Source organism: Hypanus sabinus, chromosome 30 (assembly GCF_030144855.1).
Source record: "Hypanus sabinus isolate sHypSab1 chromosome 30, sHypSab1.hap1, whole genome shotgun sequence".
Lineage (NCBI taxonomy): Eukaryota > Metazoa > Chordata > Chondrichthyes > Myliobatiformes > Dasyatidae > Hypanus > Hypanus sabinus.
The window spans coordinates 37161447-37174022 of NC_082735.1; the positions used below are offsets into that span (position 1 = coordinate 37161447).

The 12576-nt window shown below is 39.6% G+C and overlaps 1 protein-coding gene across 1 annotated transcript in view; it reads right to left on the reverse strand.

Annotated features, from left to right (window-relative positions):
• Positions 1-1396: 1396 nt before the first annotated feature.
• Positions 1397-12576, reverse strand: part of LOC132383575 (glucocorticoid modulatory element-binding protein 1-like) — a 29776-nt gene continuing 18596 nt past the window's right edge. The window contains exons 5-9 of the mRNA XM_059954717.1: positions 11594-11751; positions 9947-10072; positions 6464-6601; positions 4615-4737; positions 1397-3179 (exon numbers count right to left, since the gene is read on the reverse strand). Of these exons, the coding sequence (XP_059810700.1) occupies positions 2458-3179; positions 4615-4737; positions 6464-6601; positions 9947-10072; positions 11594-11751 (1267 nt within the window). The 3' untranslated portion in view covers positions 1397-2457. The remainder of the gene's footprint in view (positions 3180-4614; positions 4738-6463; positions 6602-9946; positions 10073-11593; positions 11752-12576) is intronic.

Below are 12576 nucleotides of genomic sequence, written 5' to 3' on the forward strand. Positions count from 1 at the left end.
ACTGTTTGACAGACAATGGAATGCTTTACAACGATGGAAATGGAAATGACAACAATATAAATAGGAGTAGACCATATGCCCTACCTTTAACGCATTTGCCATCAACCCTATTTTCTTTGTTCCTTGCAAATACACACAAGGCCCCATTTCAATTAATCAATATCTAGTTTATAATTTAAAAGGGAATGATTCAACTTTCAAAATAAAAACCTGTAGGTCTGGGGAATGGAATTCGAAGGTCTAGCATTGGCCCTCAGTCACTTTGCAATTTCTAATAACCCAAAATAATGGACGTCATACAGTAATGCAAAATTTAGGAAAGTGTTTTTTTTGACACTTTCTATCAGAAGTAATAGGTAGTCGTATTCAGAAGGTTATGGCCAGCCCACTAAGCTAGTTTCACTTCTCAAAAAATGGCATTTCCCTAGACACAAATGTGAAGCTATTACAGATTGGGATCTTGGAATTCAGAGTTCAATCCCAGCATCCTCTGTACATCCTCCCTGTGCAGTGTGTGGGCTTTCTGTGGGTCCTTGGTTGATGTATTGATTCCCATAGGTTGAGCTAAGGTCTGAAAGGACAGAATGAGAGAAATGCTCAGAGGCAGCCCCCAGATGTAACTAGAATCTGTAGTGGTGGGCGTAAACAAAGTACTTAAAATAGTCACCATTTTCTAAAGGAGATAGTAAGACTACTGAGTAAAGGTTTGGCCAAAAAAGGATGGATTTTACAATTATTATTTGATAAGTCTACATACCATTCCCTCTCAATATTTCTTGAAAGGAACAGTCTTTTAGCTATGATACGCTACCACATAACTTAAACAACATACAAGTGCTTCATGACCATGTGACCTTTCCTTGAAGTCTGATTTAAACCTGATGTCTCACTGTAAGACTGCAACAGAGTTCCTGGCCTGAAGCAGGGAATTGCTGGTTGTAGGACAGTTTGATAAGATTTAAATCATGGCTGTTCTCTCCTCAGAGGGAAGAACTCATGTCCTGACCCACACTAGCTAAAGCTGAGTGACTCATGATTTCATCCAATTAGTGTTAAAGGACAACTGATTCAATGTAAACAATTGTTTCGAAGCACTCTAAAATCTAGTTTGATTTGGTGTGCAAACATAGTCAATATATTGACTATATCCCCATAGGTTATTGTGACCTTTAAAGAGTCAGATAGCTTTCTATCCAATGTCCACACAGATACTAAAGAACAGGCAAGTGGTCTGAGCTTTCCATAATTCAAAGGAACTGGACCAGCTGTACTAATCGCCTGGTTAAGATCAGCTTATTAGAATTAAATCAATTGTCATCAAGTTCGATTTTGTACCTGTTAGCAACAGTCAGTGGAAGAGGTGAATTACAAAAATAAATGTATATTTACACAGGACAAAGAAATAAAAGCATTTGATTAATTTCAATCACCTTCTGTCACATGCATTTAATTGCTATATAGGAATGCTATTAATCTTTTGTTGGTTTAGTTTAAAAAATGTACATATTGTGGATTCATAATAAGCAAATGAAAACATTACAGGCTCACATTAAGAAACATCATTGAAAAGGAGACACAATGAAGCTGCCCTTCCACAAAAGGAACCTGTTCAAATTTTGGCAAGGATAGGCAAGGAGGTTACAATTAAAGGAGTAAAATCACCAGTGAATAGCAAGATGTGCAGCATCCAAAAAGAGGAGACATTAATCTTTTGTTGACTTTTTCATTACTAAGAGTGAAGGAGAGTCTCAAGATGCAGACCTTTCCCCCCAAATGCTGATGCATCCGCTGTTCATTTCCAACCACTTGTTATTTTGCATCAGTCTGCACCATCTGGAGTTGTTGATTTCTCACCTATTATACCAGCAGTGATTGCTTCCCAAATTTCTCTCCAATTATCCAAAGCAACAATGCAAGAGTACAACTTTTGTTAAGTGATCTTGTCACCCACTGCTACTTGTCCTTCAAAATCTTTTCTTTAAGATTAAACAACTCCAACCTCTTTCAGGTAAAGGAATCAAATGTGGATGCCATGTACAAAATATGGCTCAAGTTAAACCGAATCAATTCACTTTGTTTTACAAATGCCAGCAGTGGCTAATTCGTGATAAGCAATTTTAAGAATGTGGATCTAGTACATACTTTGCATTCAATTACATCAGAAAACCAAAGACTGCATCTTCATTACAAGTTGCTTTGAGAAGGGGCAAACAATGTGAGATGATTACATGCTACTCAAACACTTGGTTAAAAGCAGCGTACAAAATGAAGGAAACCGGAGCGGATTCTAATCCACGGCTGGAACAGAGCACAGAGAACGCATCATAATATTGCATTCCTTCCTTTAAAAAATCATGTCAAAATTCATACCTTTTACACTTAACTACATTTTGGTAACAGTACATTCAGATACAGCCAAGCGATTATTTTTAAAGCTCAAATGTTTGCTTTGTGTCTTTAATTTTCCTCATTTCCCTCATCCTGCTGATCCTCATGGGCCACAATTTCAATGGCTTGTATTTGGGCTTCATTGTCCGTGTCAGGCGTCTTGTCATCACAATCTGCTTCTGCCACACCATCTTGGTCTGAATCCATGGCCGGCCCAGGGTGAATTTCGATCACAGTCTGTGATTCTGCTGTCGACTGGTCAACACTATGGCTCTGAACGACAGAGGCCAGACCAGAGTCCACTGTGACCAGCTCCACGGGGCTGACACTGACACCAGCCATTGTCGTGATGGCATTGCTGTCTTGGATGGCGGCCGTGCTCAGCAGGGCAAGGCTGGAGGCAGGATGAATGGTAACCGTGTCAGAGGTAGTTGTCTTGGGCGCACTGACTACGGCAGCATATCTGGTGAAAAGCTGTGATCCACCTGACAGTGTGTGGACAGTGACAGGGCTGGATTGCTGAGCAATGGCCACGGGCATGGTCGTGACATTGGCAACAGAAAAGTTTGTTCCTATTGGTGTGATCGCAATAGGCGATAAGACAGTGAACTGGGGCTGTTGAACCGGTGTGGTTGGGGTCAAAATGCTGGCAGAGGCAGGTCTCTGGAGTCGAGGGCGCTTGTTGGGTTTGGGAGTAGCAATTGGCATCAGCACCACATTTTGTAACGTTTGGTTTTTCAATTTTTGTTCCTTGGCTCGTCTCCTCTGCTCCTCCAGCTGACGTTCCAGTTCTATTGTTAGGAATTGGGAAAAGGAAAACAAGTGTTTTTTCCAATATCAAAATGGTAACATTGCCAACTGCATATGCCCCTACTACACCTCATGCTTGGGGCTCAACACATGCAAAATTGTAGGAACTAAAAAATTATTGGGTATAATTAAAAAGTTCAAATGTATACACCAGAGAGCAACTTTCTTCACATTCATAGTAAATACGAGAAACAATAGCATCAATTAAAAACTGCACTCAGCAAGACGGACAACCTTTCTGCAAAAGACAAACTGTGCAAATACAAAAAGAAAGAAAATAAATTAATAACGAGAACATGAGATGAAGAGTCCCTGGAAGTGAGTCCACAAATTGTGGGGAAAAACTCAGTGATGGGGTGAATCAAAGTGTAGTGAACTATTAAAACTAATATTCAGAAGAGATTTAACCTGAATATAAAAGATCCCACTAATATATGTAACAGTACGTACCTGTATTCAAGAGCATTTTACAATCCTTCTGCCTTCAAGGTTCTTTGTTTACTTCCTGTTATCTGAAACCTTCGCCAATCCATCGACCACTCCCCCTCCAGTTTTTGTCACTTGTACACCTTTGTAGCCTTCCATTCAGCCCCTGAGCCTGAAGCTCTGAAATGCCCTTTATTAACTTGCACACTTCTAATTCACTCAAGATTCTTTAAAGTCTGTTTCTGAGTTTTTGAACAATTGCCTTAATGTCTATGTCATGCCATGTCAGAATTTATTTTGACAGTTCTCCTACTATGTAAATGGGATGTTTTGTGTTAAACCTGTGATATTTTGTAAATTGAATGGGAGGTGTCAGTTACTGAAATGTTAGAATTTGTCAGAGAAGCTGATAAATCAATGATCCCAATCAGATTGGATGGCAAATCTTTAATATTAAGAGTACTTAAGATTCAGAAGCCTAACAGAGTGCTTTATCATTGCCAATGGAACATAAAGAACCCTAGTTGAAGGGCTTATCTAACCAAAATGAATGCCATCCCTAGGAATAGGTACTATATTTTGAGAGTTCAGCTAATTAATAATCTCTATTCACACTTCAGAGTGAATTTGTCTTTAGTTTTCAGCAGTTAAAAGTGCAAAAATCACCAAGTAAATTGTCCTCAGTAAGACAACCTAACTATTCCAGATCTTAACTCTACAGAGTACCTCAAGTAATAAAAGTGACCAGAACTGACAAAAGTGGGAGTCTGTTGCTTTCAGCTTCCCTTAATGGCAATGTTCTTCAATGTCTGACTCTAATTTGATTGGTACAATAACAAGTGGCTTGGTATTTCTTGAAGCTAGAACTACCCTGCAAAATTCTTAGCAGTGTCAGCAGATGCCCAAGAAATGACATATTTGCCCCTTTCGTCCTAAAGCAAGAGTACAACCTAATGAATTCCTTCATTATAGGTTGAAAAAGTAACTTACCAGCAAGATCATTATGAATCTGTTCTTGGCTTTGATCAGTCTGACTCTTCCTGTTGTCTAATACTTTCTTCACAGTCTCTAGGAGACCAAAAGTGTGTGCCATGTTGTTCAGAACTGCAGCATCTGAAACCGAAACGTAAAATATTCCGCTATGTTGTTCTAACCCCAAACCAGAGCTCAGCTTCAGAATAAAGGTTCAAGCTATCATGGTAGATGCAAGTAATGTATTCACTCAAGGCGGCTGGATTTTTAAAAAATTAACTAGAGGGCTACAGATGCTGAAGTATTGAATGTTCTCAAGGTAGAGATGACTGGATTTTGAGAATGAGAAACTCAGCAAGGAAAGAGCAGTTGAAGCTGAAGATCTGTCAGAGAGGTGTAACATAAACAGGTCCACTAATTCCATGTTGGTCTATTAAACATTTACAACAATTGCAACCCTGCAATTCCCCCTGCCCCCCAGATTCTACCATAACACACCGGGAAGAATTTGCTGTAACCAATTAACTAGCAACCCACACGGCTTTGGGATGAGAGAAGAAATCAGAAGAACTTTGTAGTTCTAGGAGGAAGATGCAAACTTCACAAGGACAGCACCCAAAGTCAGGATTGAGCCCAGGTCCAGCACTGTGAGGTTGTGAAGTTACCAAATGTGCTAGTGCATCTCTTAACACTTGTCTGGATTAGATTACACTTGCTATTTCCCTGTCCACATTTTCAATTGGTCTACATCTCGCTGAATATTTTGCCAGCCTTTCTCATTATCCACAACTCTGCCATGTGGGTTAACTTCAAACTTACTAGTCAGTCCACATACATTTTCACCCAAATCGTTTGACTAGGTCTTGTGGAACACTACTGGTCATAGATGTCCAATCAGAAGAACACTCCTTCACTACTACCTTCAGTCTTTTATGGCTAAGCAAATTTTGAATCCAGTGCACTAAGTCTCCATGGATCCCACATGCCTTAATCTTCTCAATCAGCCTACCCTGAGGTACTTTATTGCAGCTCACTGCCCTAGCCTCAAATCACCTTCATCACCTCTTCAAAAACCTCAAACTTTCAAGATATAACCTCCCATCACAAGGGCTATCCCTAATAAGCCTTTTCCAACCTTAAACATTCACAGCCAATTAGGTATACTAACAGAGTTATGGTTTATCTCAACTTGTCAATACCAATATATTTTGGATTCTAATTTAGAAACTACCCACTAATGAATCAAGAATTCTTCCAAAACACCAGATATACACATATTAACAGCCCAAACAAGGGAAAATGCAAAGTCTCAAAAGTTTAGTCAAAGTGCCATACATGGCATGTTTTTTTTTTAATCAGCTCTAGCCTAGTCTAGACACCACTAAATTAAACCTCATACTAGAAAAAGAAACCAAATAATTGAACATTTTCAACACTTATAGATGTTTAGATTCCATCATGTACAAAGTGGTCCAAGACAATTCAAGATATGAGGAAACTGGCAGCAAACTAATAATTAAATAGATTTCAGGAGGTGGTATTAAATGTGCTTGGAGTAGTTAACTAGTCATAATGAGACAATCAATAGGAATAGGGATGAACTGGAGTTTATGACTAACAGCTTTATAGTAATTTATCCTCTATTAAAAATACTAAATTATCTGAACAATAAAGTGATTAGACAAGTTGGTGGATCTAAGTGGGAAGTGAAGGGAAGGGTTAGATTAATCTTAGAGTAGGTTAAAGAGTCAGCACAACATATTGGACTGAAGGTTCTATGTCTGCAAGATCCTAAGCAGGAACTAGGCTGAAAACCACTTTTGCAAAGACAGTACTCTTATGTGAAGCATGACACTCCTCTACTTACCCGTAATTTGAAGTGGAGTTTGACCCATCCGTTGCTGAACACCAGATAGCATCTCCATCAGCTCCTTTTGAATATTGGTGACAACTTCCCCCAGCAAACCCACATCTGCTATTCCTTTCCAGAAAGCCAAAGTATCCTCTGCAGCAAGTAAAACAAGTCTATAAATTTGATATTCTCCCAGCACCAGATCAGATAATGAAAAGGATGTAATGCTGAGACTTTTGACATTTTTCAGACCACGGCTGGAATACTGTGAGCAGTTTTGGGTTCCATATCTAAGAAAGGATGTTCTGGCATTGGAAAGGTTCACAGACAGTTTACGAGAATGATCTCCACAATAAAAAGGTTAATGTATGAGGAGCACTTGACAGGCTGGGCCTATACTTGCTGGAGTTTAAAAGAATGGGGCACAGGGGTGGGAAGGGGGTAATTTCATTGAAAACTGGTACCAATAGTGGGACAATCTAGGACCAGAGGACGAATAACACAAGGACAAACTTTTAGGACAGATAAGGAGAAATTTCTTTAGCCAGAGGATAATGGATCTGTAGAATTCATTGCCACAGATGGCAGTGGAGGCAAGTCACTGGGTATATTTAAAGCGGAGGTTGATAGGTTCTTGATTAGTAAGGGTGTCAGAGGCTACCAGAAAAAGGCAGGAGAGTGGAGTTGAGAAGGATAACAAATCAGCTATGATCATATGTTGGAGTTGACTCAATGAACTGAATAGCCTAATTCTGCTCATATGCTTTAATGTAGTATATTACTTTAGCAGCCAATAATCACGGTGAATGCAAAACGAACATTCCACTTCTTTGACCAATGTGAGCAGTAAAAACCTCAAAACAATAACTGCATAAAACATTGCCAGTATGCTGTAGTGTATGGTTCAATTTGTACCTCATTTCAATACTTGGCTATGTAGAATGAACAGAAAATCCCATCTCCTGATTTTCCATTAGTTTGAGTAGCGAATCAGTTGTGGAACAAATTTATGGTGAGTCGGGGGGGGGGGGGGGGAGAGAGGGGGTGGTGTCAGATGCATTAAGCTCTTAAACAGTGCAACATTTTGATTTTAATAGGGTCACATACAACTTTCTTGAAAAAAAAAGGATTAAAAAAATAATTAATGTAATATGAAACACAAAGAAAACATTTAAACATAGAAAACCTACAGAACAACACAGGCCCTTCGGCCCACAAAACTGTGCCGAACATGTCATGTCCTTACCTTAGAAATTACCTAGGGTTAGGGTTACCCATAGCCCTCTATTTTTCTAAGGTCCATGTACCCATCCAGGAGTCCCTTAAAAGACCCTATCATATCCGCCTCCACCACTGTCGCTGACAGCCCAGTCCATGTACTCACCACTTGTTGTGTAAAAAAACCTACCTAACATCTACCTCCAAGCACCTTAAAACTGTGCCCCCTCATGCTAGCCATTTCAGCCCTGGGGAAAAAGCCTCTGACTATCCACACAATCAATGTCATCTTATACACCTCTATCAAGTCACCTCTCGCCCTCCATCACTCCCAAGGAAAAAAGGCCAAGTTCACTCAACCCACTCTCATAAGGCATGCTCCCCAATCCAGGCAACATCTTTGTAAATCCCCCCTGCACTCTTTCTATGGTTTCCACATCCTTCCTGTAGTGAGGTGACCAGAATTGAGCACAGTACTCCAAGTGGGGTCTGACCAGGGTCCTATATAGCTGCAACATTACTTCTCAGCTCCTAAACTCATTCCCACGATTGATGAAGGCCAATGCACCATATGTTTTCTTAACCACAGAGTCAACCTGCACAGCAACTTTGAGTGTCCTATGGACTCGGACCCCAAGATCCCTCTGATCCTCCACAATGTTAAGAGTCTTACCATTAATACCATACTCTGCTTTCATATTTGACCTACTAAAATGAATCACCTCACACTAATCTGGGTTGAACTCCCCCGCCACTTCTCAGCCCAGTTTTGCATCCTATCAATGTCCCGCTGTAACGTCTGACAGCCCTCCACACTATCCACAACACCTCCAACCTTAGTGTCATAAACAAATGCTTTCACTTTTGAATATTTCTGATTATGAGAGCTATTTTAAAACAGTTTGAAGGGTGCTGTTAATATCAAACTGTCAAAAGGCCAAAGTCAGTTCAGGGATATAGCTTCAGTTTCTACTGCTTTGCAACAGTGAGGTCCAAGCTACCCAAGGACACCCAGGCTACAAAGAACAGCACAAGCAGCAAGTGAGTAGGTACAATTCAGCCTAATGATATTAAAAATTATCACTATTCGTATCCACTGGCTTACTACAGTTGTGCTCTGCCATTTCCTCCACAGGTCTGGAGCATTGAACACAATTGCAGCATCCTGCTGCTACATAATATCAAAGCGATTGGATCAGAGCATACTAGAGATTGAACCAGAAAGTGGTTTAATGGCCTATCAATGAATTCACTGGGCACTCACTGAAACTTCTGAACTCTTTATAATTTTGTGTAGAAACACAACTGGAAAGGAAGTATTTACATGGCTATACGGGAAGAAATAGAAAGGGAAGACCAAGTGATAATTCCTCTTAAAGACCCTGCACAAGAACAGAGCCAAATGGCCTCCTTTGGAGAATGACTGTTTCTACACATTATGCCTTGGCATTGTTTTTTCAACTCGGGTTCACTGAATTTTATAATTTCACATTTAAGTATGGACTATGAACGTGCACTGGCTCAGGCTTACTGAGCATCCGGCCAAGACCCATCGGTTGCTTTATGCTTTCAGCAGTAACACCTTAGTCAAAAGCATTGAAACCTAATAGAATGACCCTAAATATATTTAAAATTATGCCTTTTCAGATCCAAGGACTTGCCTGAGGAGGTCACCAGAAATGAATTATTTTTGAAGTGCTGCCATTTACACTATGTAGGCAGTTAATGCACAGCAGTCACTTAAATAAATGAGATTAAAATCAAAACCTGTCTTGGTGGTGTCATCTTAATGAAAGATATTGGGCAAGAAATCAGTAGAGGTAAATGAGACATCAACAATGTCTTCTTCAAAGACAATACCTCTTTGATAAGGCAGCACTCTCTCAACACTGCTTATTGTGTTCAGATGCTGGACAGAGACATTGACCACAGCATTGTATTATCAACAGATACAACTTTATTCTTCTTCTTGGGCAGTCCCTTGGGATGGAGGATGATTTGCTTCCACAGCAGACTTGTGGCTTCTAAGGTAAGTGGAGAGGCCAGTTGACTTTAATCCTTTCCTACTCAAGATAAACCGAAAGGAGAGAGAATTTAAGTATGAACTTGATGGCCTTTACAGTTACTGGGAAAGTGCTTGTATTTGCTTCAGCATTATGGGAGACTGCACTTTATAACCGGAGCAGGCAAACAATTTCATTGAAAAAACTTATCATTCCAACAAAGGCAATCAAGACAACTACTAACTCAAAAGGATCCTGTCTGAAACCTGAAAATTACCAGAGATTTCTTCACCATCTTTCCTGTTTAGATCCTCTGTAGTAACTGCCACTGTGGTAAGAGCTGGACTCCACTCAATGCATTCTTCAGTATTGTCTTCAGATACAGTGATGTGTGTCCCATTGCCTGAAAAATCAACAGTCCTTAGAGTATACAATTTAACTAAATGTTACCAAATTGAAGCCCTTTCCTCAGAGTCAGATTGCTTTATTTACAACCTGCCTGCACCACTCTTTACCAACTCACACAATCCTAAATATGGAAATGGAAACCAGAAAAAAACTAGCTGATTCATCAAGTCTGCACCATACTCATGATACCTAGAGCAATATAACAATTCAATTCACTGCCAACATACATCTAATTTAAAGTCACGGTAAAAAACCGACCAATACTTGGTTGGAGTGGTCAGGAGAGGGCAAGTTATCTTGGGAAATTCCTTTCTGACCCACTTAAGCAATACAGTTAACTGCTAATTGACTTACCTTCTGTATGATGTGATCTGAGTCCCAGCCAGGGATCGGTCCAGCTCTCTCTCTTTCTCTGACGAAGGCCTGCAGAGAGTCAGCACCCAGCACACCAACCGGCAATGCATCCCAGAAGCTCACTACTCTCTAGGAAAAAAGAGAACCACCTAACATCTAGCCTATTCCTACTTTATGTGTAGTTTAATTGCATAACTCCAGTCCACCCCAATCTATCAAACTGCAATGATCCATCTTAAATACACAATTCTAACCTGTAAATATTTTCTGTACTTCAGTAAGTAATCTACATGAAAAACTATGCAGAGTTCTGTATGACTGAGCCAGAAGGTCCAATATCCACTGAAACAACACATTACACAGCTGACAAACAAATGTTAAAGAATGAGGTAGGCAGGGGATGCCATAAGGTCCAATTTGCTAACATTAGGCAGCCCCTCAACCAGATATTCCAGCCAGAGAATTCACTCTGCATTAGGCTTTAAAAAGCACAAGTATTGTAAATACATTTAGTCTGCATTATCTCATATTATAATACAAGGCTGGGGCATAGGCAACCCAAGGAGTGGAGATCATATAATCTCCTTGCTGAATGCTGCCCTCTACCCTATATTGCTGGATGCAATAGTGTCCTGTTGTCATCAAGGTTCACTCATCACACTTTTAAGTGGCCTCAATAGTAAGTGAACCTTGTCCATGTAGGAATGGATTAATGTTGGTGAACCAGGACAAAGACAACAGGTTTCCACCCCTAATTTATAATGACACCATAACTTCAGAGTTACTTAAAAAGAACAGCTCAAACTCTCAACCACCATGGTGCAGCCTGAATGCATGATCAGTGGAATAAAAGTTTACTATCATTATACAATATTGTGTTGAGACAGGTAAACAGTAAATGCCAAAAACATGAAATGCTGAGACATACCACTTACTCAGCATTCCAACAGGATTTTTGCTGAAGACTTTCACATGAAACCTGACCATTCCAATCCCAGAGGTGTTTTTTTTTTGGGGTCACACTCAACAAAGCTTGCATTTTATCAGGTTTATCAGCCTCCTTGTGGCTACTGAAATTGTGCACAATTCACAGCTCCCTAATGAATTTGCAACATCTCCATCACTCAGTCCTTTCACTCCATCATTGTGGTGTTACACTTACCTTCAATAGAGGTTGGAGTCTGGATCACATTGCTCTGCTGACTGGGAACTGGTGCCCTAGCACTACTGATCAGAAGATCAAACTTCGTGCTGCGGCAGGTGTTGGTGCAGACTTTATCGTGTTGAAAAAAGTCCAACTGCCCAGAATCCATCATCTTCCTACCAATGATGCAACCACATGTTAGACACACAATACATAGAGCCCCTTCTAGCACACTAAACACCAAGGTCTTTGATTTCCATTTTAGATTTTATCCTGTAATATGATCTCGGCTGAGTTGGTACTCACTTTTGCTCCTTCCCCTTTTGATTGCAAAATAAAACAACAAAATCTGATAATTGCAACCTTCCAAATGGAAACGGTGGATATTGAAGAGAAAATTGCAGAGATCAAGAGATAAACTAAGGAGGAACTAAACAGTTTTTAAAATAGTATATTTGAAAGAAAAACAGATATTTACTGTGATAATCAGAATTAATGTTATTCTAATTGTTTTGATATATAGAGCAAATAGAAAAGATTTCCCTTTTGAGATGAGAAAATATTGCCTGCCTGAAAAACTGGTCATTTGTTCCTGGTTATGGAACTCTTAACGTTTCTATAATCTACCACAAGTTGATCTCCCCTTATCTGAAATTCAAAAACCTGATTCTTTTTTTTTTGAGCGCTGATGTCACAAATGGAAAATTCCACAAGATAAAGTTCCAGGCACCACTGACAGTTCTGAGAAGAGATCTCACATATGTAATGAACAGAAGTTAATGAGAAATAGAAAAACACTGTAATAGAAAAGTGAAAAATTAAGATCTTGATTGTGTATTGAGAGAGTGGATTAGTGATGAAATGAAAATATGCTGCTTAACAGTACGCTTATCATGAAACAAGCAAAGATCTACCACAACAAACTGAATATTGAAGTTAATTGTGAATATTCCGCAGCTGGTTACAGAAATTAAAAGATACTGCAGTAAATATTTAAGAAT